Source organism: Halyomorpha halys, unplaced genomic scaffold (genome assembly GCF_000696795.3).
Source record: "Halyomorpha halys isolate HHAL.00 unplaced genomic scaffold, Hhal_1.1 Scaffold121.1, whole genome shotgun sequence".
Lineage (NCBI taxonomy): Eukaryota > Metazoa > Arthropoda > Insecta > Hemiptera > Pentatomidae > Halyomorpha > Halyomorpha halys.
The window spans coordinates 903,474-924,213 of NW_027107242.1; the positions used below are offsets into that span (position 1 = coordinate 903,474).

The following is a 20,740-nucleotide window of genomic DNA, read 5'->3' on the forward strand; positions in this document are numbered from 1 at the left end:
TTATTCCTTCTTCTCTTTTTTGACATTTGACTTTCGCCGATACTTAACATATTATATATATTTATTTATAGTCTCGTTCAAAAGACACCCTAACTATATACAATTTTATTATTAAAAGAAGAGAAAAATAATAAAATAAATAGATAAGAATAATGCTTCTTAACAAAAGAGGAATTATTTGTAAAATTAATAACAAAAAATAATGATATTGGTACACTTAAATAAAACTAACAATTGCCCTCTAATAGTAAAAAGAAACAAGTTAATTTGAAAAAGGGACAAGAGAAGAAAAAATTAAAAATAATAATGAATAAATAAAATGTTTAATAATAAAAAAGTAAAATAGAGGTAGTGTGACTATGAATTAATTTTATAATTATTAGAATTTATAACAGAATGTCCTGCAGCAGTCTGAGCTTCAGTCTTCGGGTTGAATTTAGTATTTAAGCACACTCTTTTTGATTTTTAAAAATAGATTCCCAGCTTATAAACGATGGTAGACAAAGAAAGTGTGAAATTCTTAATTTTTTTACATAGAGAAAACTCATACCAATCATACATGGACAAATAAAATTAAAATACCACCAAGCATTGTAAATTTCGAAAACTTTAATAATGTAATAAACTTCAAATATATTTCAAACACCTGGATAATTTATTTTTCGAAACAATAGGGAATATTTTTAAGTTGGCTTGTTAGCATTAATCAAAATATTTATACATAATGCTAGTTATGATTTTCTAAATTTTAACAATTTATGGTAAATTTGTTTATGACAATTTTTTTGTAAAATCTTTAATAATTTCACTGGGAATTACTATAAACCTACTCACCTTTAAAGTGGAAGTGAAACCAAAAAAAACACCCCCACGGAAGGAATGTTTACGTTGGTATTAATAGGAATGTAATCCAAACCAAAATAGAAGGCAGCCTGTGATAGTCGTAATCTTCCCCTACTTCTCTGACACGCCCTAGAAACGGACATAAAGCCCGCCTTTTCGGCTTTGCTTTTTCTGCCAGCTTACCCCTCCATTATACTTCTTCTGCCAAGAATGACAACCATCCATAGGGGTTGGTTTGGTTACCGTGATAAGGAGTTGGGAGCTACACGGAATCCTTAAGTAATTGTTATTTCAGAGCAATTGTTGTAACAAATTTTAATTTTAATTACTTAGATATTCTATTTTATTTGATGTGAGAATTGACACCATACTGCATCTGAATTGGCTAAGTATATTATGATATAAAACAGAGGGTAATAACATGCTCGATTTTTCATGTTCAAAACCATAGCTATATCTCCCATGTATGACCATCATATCATATCTATCAACGCCACTTTTCAATTTCAGCCTCGCTTTGAATTTTGTTTGTTTTAACTCAGACTTCCGCTTTTAAATAAATGCGTCAAGGGTAAGATAAGAAGATCGCTAAATCTTGGTTTAGAGGGGTTGATTGGCCAAGAACGCTTACTTTCTAATATTTATGGTGTTACAATTTCCTTCGAGAGATTGCTACATGTTGTAAATAGACCAATAGACTAGCTATAAATTTTTATAGCGATAAGCGTCTATTGAAAGTAAGATAAGTGAGGCTATGATAGGGTAGAAAGCGTTGGTATTCTCGTGTTTTTTTCAATATTGTTTGATTTAACTATTTTTTATAAACTTAAGTCTCTTTTTCCCGTTTTAAGTAAATGTTTCACAGGTAAGAAAAGAAGGTCCGTTTGGAGAACCAGCGAAACGTCCCTCCCCGCTCCAAAAATCAACCGGCGTTAGCTGCTTTGATTTTGATTACCTTAATTGGACCCTGCAACGAACCTTACAATGCCACAAGGCAATCCAAGGCAGTAGTATGCTAGTATATATTGTATAAATTTAATAATAAAGAAGGTTATGAAAAAAAGGGGGGGGGAGTTGGAGAAACCAGCGGCTCTCCCTCTCCGTTCCAATAATCCACTGGCGTTAGCTACATGTTCTGAACTGTTCTAATTGGACCCTGTAACAAACCTTATAATGCCACAAGGTGATCCAAGGCAATATTTACTTGTATACATTTGTCATTACTAGTAAAAAAAAATGGGGGCTTTGGAGGAGCTAGGTCGACCGGAAAAGATTCCACATGCTATTGATATTACTAATATTTCTAATTGTACATTTGATTGCGTTATTAATAAATATTTTAGGAGTTTTTGGAGTAGTGAAAAATCTTCGGCTGGCTTAAGTTCTGCACACACTCCAATTAAATTGGTTAAATACATTAATATAAAACAGAGGATAATTAAATGCTCGACATCTTAAGTTCAATAACGTTTAAAATATAATAAAAAATATTTATAGTAAAGATTATAGAGAATTGAAATAAGTTTTACTATGTATACATAAAATTTATTAAAATGCATAAAAAATAATTCATTTAGATTTTGACGCTTTTTTTTTTTTTTTTTGGAGAGGGATTGGTGATGGAAGAGGTGCGGGAAGGTGGAAAAAGGAATAATATTCCATGGATGGCTGGATGGCTGGGCAGGATTCAATACGATAACCCATAATGTGGAATTCACTTAAGTTTGAACATTCAATAAACGTATCCAAAGTTAGTTTGACATTTGTATAGAATGTTATGCATATTTATGATTAATTTCCGATTGATCAAAAGGTATTTTGACCCTTAGATTTCAAAATATAATAAATAGGTTCGTCAGAAGAAAATGTTTTAACCTATATCTATAGGTTCGTTAACACGAATTTTAGGAATATTGAATATTCATGTCGTACCGGGACTAAACTCCCTCTAATCTAATATTTTACAATAAACAACGCATAATCCATTAACTTAATGGTTCTTTGTAATGTATTATGAATATTAAGTCAAAAGTTAAGACTATTAAAACTTGAAGTACTGTGATATTAAACTGTAAACTCTAAGTTGACAGAAGAATATTACTCCTTCTTCTAGACTGAGAGCAGATCGAACATAACAGACAGTTTCAATAAACGTCAGTCGGCGGAGGTATTAGATTGATGTATGTTTAATTCCAGAAATATCACCTTGAGAAAGTGACGGATCCTCCTGTTGTCTGAGATCAAATAGAACAGGGTCGTACTATCCTTTATATTGCCTATTTAAATTTTTATAATTGAGTGCACAAACAACAATATAAAACTGAAGAGTTATTATCTTTTTTTTGTTAGTAAAATGAGTCTAATGAAAATATTTTTACTATATCTTTACTAATAATTTGTCAAGTGACAATTTTTTAACATTACTTTTATAGTAACTTAACTATCTTACCGATGAAAATTATTCTCAGTGATCTGTTGCTTTTAACTTACTCAAAAAAATTAAAAAAACGCAGTTTTTCATTGGAACGTGCGCAGATTACTTAAAAGGCAATATTGGTTCGATTTAGATGGTTTTATATAAACTTTAATCCTTTACAAGAAGTTATGTAGAAATATTTTCATAAAAAATGCGTATTTTCTGTTTTGTTTTGTTGTTTATTCGGGCTTTATACTTGAACAGAATATTTAGGTAAGTTTTATCAAAATTGTTAGAGCCTTCATGATGTAATTGGTCGTGAAAAAAAAGTTTTGGCTTAATTAATAAAACAAATTGGTGCTCTTGAAAAGTGGGCCAACAATACCGTAAAGGTTCTGATGAGCTGGGCAGAAGGAAACCAAATGATTATCAACACGCCAAATACAGTATTCCAACTATTTACCCTTTCTACAAAGCCGCACGAGCTCTGAGTGAATTTTGATAATCAGGCTATTAGCAGGACTCATGAAGCGAAATATCTAGGACTGATCCTGGATGATAAGTTAACCAATGTAAGCATGCTGCAGATAAAGGAGAATCAATACTGCGACTAATGAAACGAATCACAGCCATAAAATGGGGAGCAACCGCTAAGGTTTTAAGCTTATACTTCATATATAAGACCAGTCCTGGAATATGGCTCTGGTATTGTGGTTACAGCTACCGATTCAGTGCTGAGGCGTCTTGATATAACTATATTTTGAACTCAAAATAAGGCATTGAGGATTATTACCGGTGCGGCTAAATCAACACCGATTTTAGCCATGTAACTGCAAGCAGAGATTGAGTCCCTAAAAAATAGGCGAAAAAAGAATGCCGTCATCCTTTACGAGCGCGTGCTTAGGAATGACAGTGATTACTGGGCCAGCACTTTTGGTAATATTAGGCGAATAAAAACGCAGCTAACATTTATTGAGACAACGAAATCCATTATCACAAGACTAGGCCTGAACTTTGAGATAAGAGAGCCTCTGCCTGACTTGACTAAACATATGCTATAGTGCTGGTCTAATAATGCCATGAACAAATCCATGACCCCAGCGAAAAAACTGAGGACTGTAGCATTGGCCATTATAGCCGAGCGCTACCGAGCGCCAGAATAGATTCATACATACACCGATGGATCAGCTACAAGAGCAAAAAAAGCTGGTGCAGATGTCTTTAGCAGCCTGTTCCAACTGTCAGCACCTGCTGGAGCAAACGCTACCAATATCGATGGAGAGGTAGCTGCTCTAGCTTTAGAAAAGGTTACTCACCCCTACGCAAAGAACATAGTTCTGCTGTCGGATTCGAGGGCAGCATTGTTGGAAATAGGGTCTAGACATCCCTCGGTCAGTGCTGGAATTCTCACATTGTATCACTTAAAGTAATACTTTACTTAAGCAATACTTAAAGTATTGGTGATGCAATGGATTCCAGCCCATTGCGGTATACATAGAAATGAGGAGACCTGCACAGTTAAGGGCTAACCAACCACATCCGTTTCTATCTCCATAGACATGGCGAAAGAACTGGCCCGAGGCGCTAGAGCAGAGGAAAAGAGTAGAGGAGAATGTGGAGGTAAGAACTGGGCGACATTGTTAGACCCTAAGAAGCCCCTCCTATTGCCTTAACCAAGAGCGGTGGCAGTGGCATGCTTCAGGTTGGCCATTGGACATGACTATCTGCAGCACCACCTGAAAAGGAAAGAAGTGGATGAGCCTTCAGACTGCATCCTTTGTGAGGATGGTGAGATGACCGCCGATCACATGTTTACGTGTACGGCAACGGCGGACTTAATTTCAGACAGAATTGACGAAACAAAGGATGAGCAGATATTTTCGTTTATTCATGAAATGACATTTAATTTCATCTCAGATCAACAGCAAATGGATGCTCGGATTTAAAAAGAAAGTATTAATATTTACTTATACAACGAAAAATTAAAAGCAAAACACTTTAAACTCGTATTTTATTTAAGTTATTCTTTGCTTTAATTTTAAATGTCCTCTTCTGTGAGCATTTTTTTTTTTTGCTTTGATTTTTATTTCAGCAATATATTTTTTCTTCATCAATTTCCAACTGTATAAGTTTAATTAATTTTTATCTATTTTAAGTTTCTCCGCTCGTGCAAAAGGATCTTTATTTCCTAGGTACACATTTAAGAAGTGAATTCATAATGAAGTTAAAAATACTTTCTTTACAAGTCCCGATAGAGCCAGTAGATAAGGAACCTTAAATGAGGTCAATACCAAACCACTTTTAAAGCAGATATTCATTCAGGAAAATATGACAGAAATTAACATCATTTACTTAGCTACGACGTTACAGATTACGAAGTTGAAGAAGTGAAGTTCTTAATAATACCAATTACTTCGATAGGATTTAAACTTTATTTGTCCTAAAGTAATAATAACTTGTTATCTATAGCTAACTTGAGTCAAAGTGAATTATAAGTACTGTTTAAGTTCTTTGAATTGGCTTTTGACAGAACTTTTCGAAACTGCTCTCCTCTTATGAAGATAGAAAAGCAATCCTATTATAACATCGCAAGTTTCGCAGGATAATTAAACTTTTCTTATATAATCTAAATTATGTCATTAGTTAATTGGCTGATACTTAGTAAGATGATTTGAACTTGAACTCTCTTCTCCTTTTCCACACTGAAAGGAAAAGCTGCAGTTGACAATGCTAAATTGAGGTCCTTTTTCAACTCCATTGTTTAGCATATCGTCTGTTTTTTAAGGATATTGTATCCAAACGCCTTGGACGATTTTCTCCAAGAAGTCAGATCAACATACAAATTGTAAACTTTGTAATTATATATATCTTTCTCACCTTGTAACATTGTAAATATGTTAATAGTAATGTACTAACTTTGTAAATTCAGTGTAAATGACCCTAGTGGTCGAAACACTTAAATAAATAAAACAAAACAAATCGAATCTACTGTATACAATATTACAATGGAACACGTTAATAGATACAATATGTGTATTCAGAAAGGTATATTTAAGATTTTAAGCATTCATCTTTCTCTTTTTGTTTTTTTGTGAAACTTGAGAGATAGAATAGCAATGATTTTGTTTTTTGTGAAACTTGAGAGATTATATTAGCAACGATTCTATGCATTATATAACTTCATTTTTATTTTATTTCCTTAATTATGTTATTTACCTACTTTTTAATTGCCTACGTATACATTTTATTTTCCACTTCTAAAATTATATTTTCTTTTCTTTTGCGAAGTCTACTATCCAAAGAACTACTGCATTAATTTGGATTCGCAATTAAATTAAGAATTAGTGACGCTCTGCAGACCGAGCCATGTCCTTATAAATCGAATCTACTGTATACAATATTACAATAGAACACGTTAATAGATACAATATATGTATTCAGAAAGGTATATTTAAGATTTTAAGCATTCATCTTTCTCTTTTTGTTTTTTTGTGAAACTTGAGAGATAGAGACTATTTAGTTGAATCTTGAGAAAAAAACTTGTTTTTTATTTTTTTCCCTACTGAATGCTTCGGCATGCTGGTTAATTCAGTATATTCATTTGGTTTTGGCCTCCCAATGGTACCCTGCCAAATCCAGTGGTATTAATTATCGTGTAGATACGTCCTGATGGATCATTTTCAGCCACATGTGGCCCACCTTAACATTCCTGCCTCTATTTCATAAAATATTGACCGACAAGTTTCTAAGAGCAGTTCCCTATTTGTTCTTCACTTTCGTGTGTTATGGCTGTGAACCTAGGTCGGTTACAGTGCAGAGGACTTTCCATCCCAATTTCTCCGTTCTGCTTTTTAGAGCAGCGATTAGAACCCTTTAGCCCATTGCAAGCATCGTATATATCAAGGCTTAACTTTATATTAGATATTATTATATTATCTTTATAACGGTATTGTACACACTCATCTTCTGTTGAGATTTTTGTATTCTTAAAAGAGAGAAGAAGGCTCTCATTTAATGAGGTTATTGTGGAACCTATAAATTTCTAACATGAAGCCATAAACACTTCGATAAAAGGTAAAGAATAACTTTAAGGAATATTTGACAAACAAATATTTATTGAATAGTACAGAGAATAGAGCAGTGTGTTTATAGTGCCATGTCAACGTCCGCAGTATTTAAGGAATACAATTTGAAGCAATAAAACAACAATTCAGCATTAAACTTTTCGAGGAAGAAAACAAAATATTAGCTGCAGATGGAAAAATAATCGTCAATTGAAAAGGCTGGTGAACTCTGAAACAGGTTAATTAAATGAACAAATATTTTGTTCAGTTCACTTTGAAGCAAGACAACGAAAACTCTGAAATATTACAAATAATTTATCTGAATCATGAGCTAGTTACTTAATTTAATTTAATGCTATTTAAACGCTGCGACTGTTCACTAATCTCCGCCTACAGAAAGTGTCCTCCGACCAAAAATAAAAATGTCCTCCCTTGCTATGTGATGTGTATTTTAATTCTCTTTTAGTAAATTCACTGCGTGGATTTTCATTTCATTTTATTTCTTCTGTCTTTATTTTTGGAAAACTATGAAATCTCATATTTTTCTAGTCAATGTTTTAGTATAATATTAAAAAACAGTCTGATAACTAATATAAGAGCACTTTGAAAATAAAAAAAAATAATATAATTAAGGGACAAATGCCATACGAAGATTGGGTTGTCTGGGTAACATACATTAATAATGTACCTAATTTTAATTAAAAGCTAGCTCTAATTAAGACACATATTGATAATATAATCATCAATATATAATAGATCTTATTAGTAAATAATTGACTCACTTGCACGCGTGATCGACATCCTTCTTGGAGCTGGGTATTCCCTTCAGTTCGGCCTGGTCTATGATTGGCGGCAGTTGTTGTAAGCAGGTCTCCAGGGAGTTACGATCCTTACAATTCAATTTCTCCCTTCCGCCTTCCACCAACAATCCACCAACTGTAACATGATTTTGTTGAATTTTATGATTATCATTATTACAATAATAAATTTTATTTTCTAGACTTGATAAATGTGTCTTAAAAATTAAATATGTTACAATAACAAATCTTACCTTCAGACCTTTTATTTATTATTAATACTGTATACGAGTAAAGAACTAGTAAATGATTTAATTTTAAAGTAATGTCATATTAAGGAACAAGACGGCCGTGCGCTTTGGGGCGAGTGTATACGTATACATACGTGTATAATAAGTACAATAGACAAATTAGCAATTTAATATTTACAATAAAATTGTCAAAAAAAGTATCATTTAAAAAAAAAAAAAGGTTTTCAAGGTCCTTGTTTAGTATACGTCACATTTTCTAACATGTTATGTAGGTGTCAGGAGTAATTATGGGGAACAAAATGGTGTACCTCTGACATAAACCAATTTTCCTTCAAATATTTTACAGATAAGGTAAAATTAAGTTCTTTCTCTTTTTATAATTTTAATTTTTGGAGGAAATTACAATAACGTGATATTGATATTGGTATTGGTAACTTGTGGCTTTTTACCAACCTCTGGCAGCTACATTTACTAACTGAGGTGGGAGTATCAAGATTCATTTTTTGTTTCCACCAAGAATTTTATATTTATTTTGAAATAGTAATTAGGCTTAGGCTATAATCACCCTTGGCATTCGAACCAATGACTACGTGCTGAAGAACAAATACGGGTTTCAGTCTAAAACTCTTCTTAATTATTTGTCTACCTTTGAGAGATCCAAGCCTCATACACGGCTTCTGTCAACTGACAATCTATTGACTTTGGACAGAGTCATTACCACAGAGGGGAATTGAACTGGTCAACGTTTACAACTAAAGGCCGAAAGGTACACCAATATAGGTGTGGTTTGTTCAATGGGGCACTAAGTAGCCCGTATACATCAACCCTGGTCAAAAGACGACACCAAAGGATGGTGCTTCGTCTAAAGGGGCCTCTACATGTTGGCGAAGCCATGGCAAACTCAGACATGGGCGAGCATGTGGATGGGTAGCTTGTACGAGTTGGCTTAAGCTCGTTGCCGATCCGTCTAGTCGGTTTTTTCGACACAGATCAAAGGAGTTCTTGAGAGCGCTCGTGTAGCATCTCCACCATTGTTCTTTGTCTAGTTCCAACTGAGAGCTGTTAGGAGGTAAAAGGTGTCTGTTGGTACTTTTTATAATAAGTTCTATCTTTAATCTTATTTGTTTATATTTAATTTCCTTTAATTTTCTTTTTTTTTGGTAATAAAAATAATATAATCCCAGTGCAATGACTGAAACCACTTGTATGTCCTCCATGTTAGCCTCTCTGAATAACATTGATATGTGGATGGACCGCTCTTTGTTTACCGAGCATTTGTACAAGCCTCCGATTCGTGGTGAGCGGCCAACATGTGGACCCCTAACACCTAACGCTTGGGTTCAGTCCTTTACTAGATATAGTTTAGGACATCTATGGTGGTCCAGGGTAAAACATCCTAAATTCTACTAAACTGTCTACTGTTTGACTTATACTATACTAGAAGTAACTAGAGAGAAACTGCAATTCAGACCTCAATTTTTAAGCATAAAACTTGTTTCTCTGACTGAGATTTGATATTACTATACCCCAGATATACCATTAAATATTTTGTCATTTTGTTTTGTCATAGTTCAAGGTTATTAGGTTATTAATTGTACTACTGTATGAGACTGAATAAACCCGATAATATAGAAACTGGTTCCATTTAGGTTTCTGTTTCCATTGCGGCAACAATGGTGGATTTTAGAAACCTTTAAGGTGATATTTCTATCCAAAACATGACTTACCTAAATTAAAAAAGCGGGATGGTTTAAAAAAATAATTGGGCACATTTATTTAATATTGAAATATATTTGGAAGAAAATTTAGTTTTTGATTCATTAAAATGTGAAAAAATCACACTGCATGGCACTGGAGGAAGACTTTTGAAATACTTCAACCGAGAACATTAATTCAAATCAGTGAATTTGTTTCATTATAAGCATGTAGCTACATTAATATGAGACCGAAGACATCAATTTAAGTTAATAAAACCGGGTATATAACTGTAAAACTGTTTTTGTTACAGTAACAGAATAAAGTTAATTTAATTACTAAAACAATAGTCAAGATAAAGACATTGAGACGCTTATTCACCATTACCGAAGAGAAAATAAAATAATATTTACCTGAATTTTGTCGATGACTAATTTGGGAGCATAATACTGTCACCGGGGTGACGATAGCAGCGTCGTAACGCAAGCATAAAAGTACGGAATACTCACTCACAATCTTTTGGGCATTTGTGAGGCCCGTCAGCCAATGGGTGGCACTCACAAAAATGGGCGTGGGAGTGACGGACCCACCCTATGAAAGCCATGTCAGGAAACGCGCAATATATTTCCGAAGTACATCGCGCAAGGCCTTGGACCTACACGGTCTGTCGCGCCAATGAAAAAAAAATACTGTCATTAAATATTCCCTCTTTCAGTAGAATGTCACATAAATTCTATACATAGTGATGAAGACTATAATTGTAAGTTTTTTGTCGTAGAATACAATTAGCCAACTTTTAAAGCTCATTTGTTTCTTATAACATTTAGTTATTTATTTTTATTTAGTGCTATCGGTAGATTTGATGGATTGAGAATATCGATTTTGATACTAACGAAATAGTTATTCCATTTTTGTTGTAATTATCAGTTGATATACAGATAATTTGTGAATATTTTTCTTTTTTTTAGGCTGTTGTTTCATTTGACTACGGTTGTATTTGTCGCATTATACTAAAAAAAAGTACTTAAAAACATATTGTAATCTCTAATATTTATATCAAATATATGCATCAATAAATTCGTTTTCGTTTTTCATTTTATTTACTACGCGCAGGTGCGTTTGGTAGAACGGCATGCAACAATGCCTCCATTGTGTTTTTGAAACGGCCATTATCATTTTGCATCAGTGAACTCTTTCAGCAGTTGATTGGATAGGCGCAGCTTATTGGTCACCTGCTGCTAACGTCCGCGTTATAACCACTTGAACCAGTGTGAAACCTATTATTACGTGATTTTCCATATCGCATTAAAATCAGACCATTTTAATTACAAATAATAACAGGTTTCAGCAAGGGAGAAGCTTATAAGTTTATGTTCTGAAAAACTGAATATATATTTTTTTAAAATGATACGTTCTTACTTTTTAGTTATCTTTCGATTTCTAGATTGTTAACATTTATTGGATTTTTTTTTTTTTTTTTTTGTAGAGCTAAGTATATTGAAGGAAGCTGTGCGGTGGGAAAGCAATAATTAATTCTGCCTACTTTAGAAAGGACAAATCTTAAATTGTAGAGACAATTGATCATACAGACTACTATAGCAGAAAAGACCAGTTATTCTCTTCATAAAACCCCTTAGGAAAAATACAGACAGAGTTTCTAAGTTCTAACTAATTTTTTCTCTAAGTTTTTCATAATACCATCTCCCAGACTTCAGGGCGATGTGGCTAAAAAAATGACAGTGAATTAAATTTTATTCACTAGACATTAATTATTTATATATTAATAAAAATATCTTATAAATTCAATCGATTGGGAATACGTGCTTTGTATGTTACAATACTGAATAATTGCATTGTTAATGTGTGTAATTAAGAATAATTGTATAAGTTTTCTTATATTAAAAAACCAACAGAGCTAAAAGTTAAAATTGAATAATGCTAGTAAATTATAAGAATTGTAACGTTCAATCGAAGTATGTAAATTAAAAAGCCTATTGTTAGATCACTTGGCACTTTAAATACTTCTAAAGCTGTAGAAAAGTTTCATTTACCTCAAAGTTTAAGGGAAGGGGATTTCTCATTTCTGCAATTCCAATTAATAATGTCAATATCCGAACGGCCGAATCAATTTGACAGCTTCTGAGCGGCTTAAACCTCACAAGAAATTCCTTCAAGTCCTTATTCAAAGGGCATTGAAGAGACATAATTTTTTCTTATACCTTTATATCCTTCTCTAAAAACCTCTAGAGGAAAAAAGCAGAAGCAAAATAAATGTATGTATATATATAATTTTGCTTAATCTAATGAAATTCTAATATTCTTGAAGTATAATGTCTTTGATTTAAATTTAATATTCTGGGCCTGATATAAGAAAACATTTAACACAGAATTTCATCATTGAAAACGCTTTTAAAATAATATTCTTTAAACACGCTAAGCTAAGCACTACTCCATCTCTTCCTGTTGGTTATATTCAAATGAGACCTGCCTGTTTTGCACAGTAAAAGAACTGAAATGTTTGGTGCAAAGATTATTTGCCTAAAACGTTTCATGAAATATTCAGTAGTTCATGAAAGTGAAATTTGTGTTAGTGTAAACATTCCTTGACCACGCTTCGTTTGCTCATTTTGTGAATACCTCTCTTCTGATTCTTTTATTAGTGAAGAATTTGCAAATAGACCAGAACTTAAAACTTAACTCTCAATATTGCGTGATTGTAATTCTCAACAATTTAGGATATTAGTATAGTGTATTATACAATTTATATAGCATAGCAAAATTTAATCATTGATTACAATTTCGTGTCATAACCAATATAATATTTCATATGTTGGAAATTTTAACTTGACGATATTCTTTTAAATGTTTTATAGTACATCATTCATCATTTGAGAGAATAAAATATTTTTATATTATACAGTAAAAGTATACTTTTTCAAGAACGAGTACGGTTTGATATTCGATTGGCAAAACTATTTTTCAAGAATTTTTCTTTTAGTATTGAAGTCAACGTTGTACCATTTACGATTTCTCCTCTACTGCACTACTTTAAAAAAAATCTATTTTTTTTTAGTCAAGATTTATTCACTAATGATAAGAATATCATCGTTTTCTCGATGGATGTGATGTTTTTCTGTGTTTTTTAATTACGTAAAAGTAAAAATGTAACAGAGAGCAATTATATTTATAAAACATTTCTGATATAGAGAAGATCGACATCAAAGATAAAATAAAATAAAATTTTCTAACTAGTAATAAAAATCGGTTGATAGCAGTATATATCTACCAAAAATTTGTATTCAAAATTATTTACCTATAGTTTTCGAACTATCTAGAACAAATGCTATAAAAAATAATTATAATCTTAATAAATTTTAAACTAATATAAAATAATAATAATTTTTTGAATACCAGTAATATATTCAAATTACCTAAAATTAAACTCATTTCAATTATTTTACTTTTATTATAAATTAATTTTCATCACCTGAAACAAAAAAAAGTATTTTATCATGAAAGATTTTCGCCTCTAATTTACAAGTTCCTCTGTTCTTGGAATAGGATGGCCAACTAAAAGGAGTCCTTCACCGCAATCCCCCTTTTCATTAACCCTCAGAAAGAATTATTTGACAGAATTAAAAGGGTTTCCTTTTGACTTCACTCTGAGAGTTTGTAATGACTTCATCTAATTCACCGAATCCGGTAGTCAATATTAAGTAATAATAAAATTTTATTGATTTTTGGCAAAAATTAACTTTCTTTTCAAATATCATTATATATTTTGAACACAACACTAATAATTTGAAGTTTTTTCGGATAACTAAAAAGACACATTAAAGAACTTCAAACCTAGCGTAATTATTTTAAAAAATTCTTGATATATCAGCAAAATGACTCTACATATAGTTTTCCAAGGTATTAGTATTCAGAGCCCCTACTATATCCTAGAAAACCTGTTATTAAAATTTTAAGTCCAATCCTGTACTACCAGGTCCCGTTTATCAGACATCTATCCTCCACCTCACCGAACTGCTGCGTTTGATAAATATTTTTTTATCCGAGCTGCATATCTCTGGAACTCCATTTCCCCTAACTTACGTCATTTACCCTTTCTTCGTTTAAAACCCTTATATTTAAATACCTTTAACTTCACCGATCTAATCCAATATTATAAAAGTACAGATATTTTATAACTACCTTTTAGTTTTGTTTTTTATGTATTTAGTCAGTTAGTTTTTTAATTTATTTTTTCTCATCTGCTTCTAAAATTATTTATATACAGTTTTAAATTAATTTATAATAAGTGTTGCCACATTGTTTTTAGCCAATAAAAAAAAAATCTGTACCACTACAACGCATGGATGGTCAGGGCTCAGTATTTTGTAAGGAAGTAGTGTTACTAGACCAACTGTTGTGCAAGGATGTGATTTGGTCGGAATCACGCTCGACCGTCAGATTTTTACCCAATTTATGAGGCTGGGTGGACCCCAGAAGGGCTTCAGAACCCACAGGGCTGACTCATGGCTACAGTGTAACAGAAAATAATTTTCTATCCAGCCGAATTCGAACCTGGATCATTGGAATTAGTAGCGTCGAGCCTTTGGCCAATATACGTAATTGTAAAATTAAAATTACAATTGTAATTGTTCTAAAGGGACCTAGTCCTAGAATAAAAAACTATTTTTCATTTCATTTTTTAGATCTGTTAAGAGAAGCTGGAAGAGGAAACTATTCGTCTGATTTTGATATCACGACTGGAAGAGGATTGGCTGGTTATTGCTCACCGTCATGATTCTTGTACAATTTCCATTAGCATTTGAGGGAAAATAAAATTATTATAGTGTAAAATGTTTTATTTACATCTATAAAAAGTTGATTAAATTTAATGTAAAAGGGTTTAATTACGAATATAGATGGCGAGACTTTATTTAATGTGTTGTCATTTGAGACTATTTGTAATTTGGGAAATGGGCTCTTCTGGTGCTTACAACCGCGATAAGGCCTGGTTTAGGGCTCGGTAATTAATTTCCCTAACTAGTTTTAGGAATGAGTCGCTTGAAATAGTTGCTTCTTTTGTCTTACATCTTCATCAGGTAAGTATCCATTTAATTAAAAATAATTAGATAAATGAATTCAAGGAAAGGTAGAGTAAGTCAGAGTGTTTTTGAAACACAAAAGTTAATTTAAATTTCATTATATTCAAGGGAAGTTTTGAAACATAAACCATTATTAGGGCTAGGATATTGTTTGTGGAAAATATTTTAAAGAAACATTACTAAAAATTATTATTTCTTAACCAGAAATTCTGAAGCAAGAAGCTAGTAGTTTGCCCACGTAACTAGTAGGAGTATTGTACAGATGATAAAAGTTTTTTTTTCTAAGAAAGGAATACACCTGAGCTCAGAAGAAATTTACATTTTTGTATGTGTAATAGTAAAATCAATATGGCTGAGTAACCTTATAACCATTGGGTGGAGGATGCAAGACTGTGATGATAGACAACCTGAAGACAAGAAACAGTTTCAATGCATCAGTTACTGACACCTTCAGCCGCAACCGACCTTCAAGAATCGACTCACCGACTCAGCATAAAAGTAAAACAGTATTCTACAGTACTCTAAATTTTCTGCCTAATTGTCTAAATTTCACCATACCAAGCAATATTGTTAATGGCTTAACCAGTTTGATTTATTATAAGCAATCAAGAATTATAGGCTTTTGTTTTGTTTACAATGGTTATTTATTTTATTTCCTCAAAATAAATTAATTATTTTTATACATATATTTTATGTCATTTATTTTTATGGAGAGAATAAAAAATTATTCAGGGTGTATAAGACTCAATTAATCCATCCTATTTTTGAAAATTTCAAAATGGAACTAGCCAACTGAAACTGGTATTTTTTGCTTATAATGAAGTATCTTTTGTAAGTGAAGTCAATAGTGATTTATTCCTAATCTTCAGCACAATTTACTCTGGAAATTCCATTGAAAACAGTTTTAAAGAAATAATAATAATATTAATAATATATTTTGCCTTAAGGTTACTCTTTGATTAAAATTAGATTGCACTAAAGATATAATTGTAAAAGTCAAATAATTGTGAGATGTCATTGCCAAATAATTTCTATTGCTGTGTAAATATGTATATTTATTTTTTATTTTTATAAATTTATAAATAATATAAATATACTTAGTTTTATATTTTATAAAAATTATTTTTTTATTAGTAATTTAAATTAAGATGCACTCAATTTTTCTCTTAGGATATTGACATATAACATAAGAACAGCACAATATATTTATATTTATTTTGAATAATCAAAAATTTCATTAACTAAAGTTCTCATGGATTTTACCTCGACGAATCAGGTACAAAATAACTCCTTATGTATACTTTTTCTAAGTTTCTTACTTATTACATTTTAGATTAAAAACATATTTTTGTAATATATTCACACATACATTTTAAACAAAATCATTAATAATTATAATGGAAATTTAAACAAATCAGAATATGGTTTAATATAAAACATATTACCTCATAACTATTATGTTAATTGATAACCGACCCTCGCGTTCCCAAAGGACGGGCAGGTGTAATGGTTAAGCGTCCCATGGGAATGCAGCCGCTATTGGGTACAGGATATTGGCTTTTAGCATTCAATAATAATTAACAAGGTTCTCATCAACACTGCCCCTAATAACAATTAAACGGCACCTAATAAACGTTGAAGGATAAGATCGAAAACTGCAAAGTAACGTGGTCCTAAGTTGATATTTTTTAAAATTTATTTTTTTGAAATTTTTTGAAAATTCACATAAACATATATTTTTTTAGTTTCGAAGTATTAAATTGATTATTTTTAAGTTAATGAGGGGGTTGAAAGTTTAAAATATTTGAATAACAAATAACTGTCAACAAATATTTCAAAATGTAATACTTTGTTTTAATTAGAATAATTTTTTAATTAAAAAATAAACTAAGAACTATTAAAATAAAATAAACGGAAAATTTCCCGATTTAAACATTGATTTTATTTTATTTGTCGAGAGAGCGAGCTTCAGATTTACCATCCCATTAAGAGCTTTGCTAAGCATGCAAACAAGCTTAGACTAACACATTTAGTGTATTTATAAGTGAATTTAAGTGCTTCAAAATTTAACACTTAATCCTATTTTAACACCGAAAATGAGTGCCTTTGGATTGATTTGGTTATATAATTTTACAATTATTAAAAAAGGTAATATAATAAGAATAAAACAATACGTCAATGTGGTACTAAAATTATTAATCTATTATATTTAGAGGAAGTAACAAAATAGTTTATTTAGTAAAATTAATTATTCCGAGAACAATGTTGTAAAATGTCTTCTACTAAAAGTTTACTAATAGAGAAAGTTTCTTCAACGTCACTCCAACAAGATTCTACAGACGCTTTTAGCATCTTTTTGAAAACTTTATATTAACATTATAAAAATATTAAAATACTGATTTTATCTGCTCATAGACAATGTTATAAATCCTCATATATTAGCCTGATGGTCATTTGAGTAGATAAAGGACAAAATTGATCACATATGTTTTACTAAATGGTAAATAGTAATTCTAAACATTTTTTAAAACTTATTTTTAATAAAATTTATTCCAGCATTTAACAGAAACATAGTATCAGATTTATGATGTAACAAATTGTAAAAATACAAGATAAAACGAAAGAAATTTTTATTTTATCTTGTAGATGAGTTTTTTTTTTATAAAAAAATTCTTTTATTTAATATTAGATTAGATTTTATTTGTGAAAGACAAAATCTTGTACAAATTCATTACACAAATAGAATTATAAAACAAAACCTGAGTCTAGTGCTCCATTACAAAAATAATTATCATAGATAAAACAAGTTCTCTATAACAAAACAATAAACAAAAAAAACAGACTGGATAATACACAACTATTAACATAATATTCATTATATTTAACTTAAAATAATAAGAATTATTTTAAATAAACGAAAGCGTGATATAAATGAAGATATTAATTGGCTTCGAAAACTATTTACATAATAGAATTTATATGTCACTTACAAAATTAAACTTATTACATACTGTTACAGTGTAAATATATAGTCTGTTCAATTTTGCTTCATTATCAATGTCCAATATATTTTCAATGTTGGGTAAGTCGCAAGATATGGATATGAGTGGCTTTAAGATGTATTGTCTATTTTCTTTAAAGGTGGAATAATTTAGGAGGATGTGGTACAAACTATTATTGAACTAACTTTTACAGAATGGACAGAGTACTATTATATGGGGTGTAATTGTGTAACCATGATGGGAGTACGAAATTATCTTCTGTTACCACGCCTCTACAAAACATACCACTGAGTTCCTCTCAACACTTCACATTCATTAATAGTAAATTTAAATAATTTTTTAAAAACATTTATATTTCACAAGATCAGTCTACATTTTATTTTTTGAAAAATATTAACCTTATTAGAAGCCATGATATGGTTTTGAAACCGAGTGACACTGTGAGAGTGACCGATAAGTTGTCAGGTAGGTATCTGGTCATTTGATACAGTTAAAAGACTCCTAGAACGTAGTCTGAATTCATCCAGTCTTTCTTCAGTTTTCCTTTTTTTATTAACCTGCTCTTTATCAGATGATTTTGGTTGTTTACCCTTTTGTTGGGCGTTTGAACTAGGTTTTAAAGTTTCTGATTCCTGTTGTTTAAGGATATTTTCTACTGTTTTTATTTAATAATATGAGCCTTTCCTGTAGGAAACATTTTTATTAATATTGCGTAAATTTTGAAGATATGAATATATTTTTCTCCCTTCTTTCCTTTCCTCAAATGTTTTATCGTGATTGATGAAAATGTTTTTACTTTTTAGGATTTCTTTCTGCCTAAATATTTCCTGTTTGAGATTATTGTTATTTAGTGACATTAATATTGGTCCTTTTTTTAATAGAAAACAATTATTTATGGCGTAATCAGGGAAACTTATATTTGCCTGGTTTAAACCTCTTTAAATTTTCCCAATGTATTTTCATTGTCTGTGTGGGGGACATTATAAACAATAAAATTATTTTTCCTGTGCTGCCGTTTCAAGAAGTTTACTTCTTCTTGAAGCTTATCGGTTTTTTCTTCTAGGGGAGTACAAGTGTTTTTTAATGGAATTTAGTTCCTGAATGAGCTCAGCATTTATTTTATTATTATATAATTAATTATTTATTTATTATATATTAATTTATATTAATATTTTCGTCCATTGTCTTGATTGCAACCATTATATCTTCGTTATTAATGCTCATCGTATTTATTAAATAATTCTTATTTTTAAACAGAGGGACAAATTATATCCTTCTATGACCACTCGAGTACTAAATAGACGTATTATGTTTGTCAACAACCAAGATAGTGATGGTAAGTAGAGGGAAGCCGTAGAGGTGCATGCGCACGAGGTCTAAAGATAACAGATACCTTAACTCTTACCTCGATTAGATGTTTTCTTTATTATTTAAAACTTTCTTAAACAGTACTATTGTCTTATAAAACTTCACTAAACTGTAGACTGTATTATAATAACTAGATGGTAAAAGAATTGTATGGTTTGACGTACTAACACTAAAACTAACGAGAAATCGCAGAGAGTCACTAATAAGTTGTTACTCCGACCGATACCGGAGTACACTAGACTCCTCTTTGATTTAATATACTTTATTTGAAAAAACCTTTTGTGAATAGCATTAGTTTAATACACAATTAAATATTAAATCTCTATACATCTTTGACTCAGGGAGAAATTTTGAAATTTTTAATAAAAAAATCATATAAGTAGATTCAACATAGTAATAATATTATAAACTATGTATATTTAGAAAAAAAAATGAACTACATGATATATTTATCTTTAATGAAACCAGAAAACATAAATTTATACCAAAAACATAATTTTTTCATTAAATTTATAAAATAATTGAATCATAGAAATTTAATCAATGAATGTTGACGTACATACATTTCTGCTAAAGCTTATTTTTAATGAAATATAATAATTAATTAAATTACAAAAAATAAGTAAATGAATGTGATCATTAACTAGATCCCTTAAGAGATTAAACTTCATCATTTTCCAATTTTTCAAGTAATACCAAGATCAAATATTTAATTTATAAGAATTATTGAAGACTTAGCATATACATTAATCCAATTGGTTACAAGAGAAGGCGGTCGGATTATTTGCTCAAGAAAGGTACATCGTTATATTCTTAACCGATTCAAACGAATTAGGCACAGCCCAACCCAGTAATTATATTTCAATATTACCAGAATTACTCTGGATAGGCCGTTTAAAAAGAAATCAAGTGAAGTTTAATCTTTGTGCCATCATATAGTAAAGGAAAAATATTTGTACTTATTTTTAATAAGTCTATTAAGGGCTTAATTAGAGAAAAAATAAATTAATCCCACTTAGCTTTACAACAGATATTTTAAAGCCTTTTTTAGAACGTTTAACTAACGTAGAACGAGTGTTATGCATAAATCATTGTGTTTTCAAATCATTTCCTCCCCAGAGAGGGAGAGAGGGAGAAAGAGGGAGAGAGGGAGAAAGAGGGAGAGAGGGTGAGATAAAATTATTAATCTATTATATGTGGAGGGAGGA

General features: G+C 30.8%; 1 protein-coding gene across 1 annotated transcript in view; it reads right to left on the reverse strand.

Annotated features, from left to right (window-relative positions):
- The window catches only part of LOC106678060 (uncharacterized), a 122,602-nt gene that overhangs the window by 44,155 nt on the left and 57,707 nt on the right, over positions 1-20,740 (reverse strand). Inside the window, exon 2 of the mRNA XM_014416358.2 lies at positions 8,106-8,259. Within this exon, the coding sequence (XP_014271844.1) occupies positions 8,106-8,259 (154 nt within the window). The remainder of the gene's footprint in view (positions 1-8,105; positions 8,260-20,740) is intronic.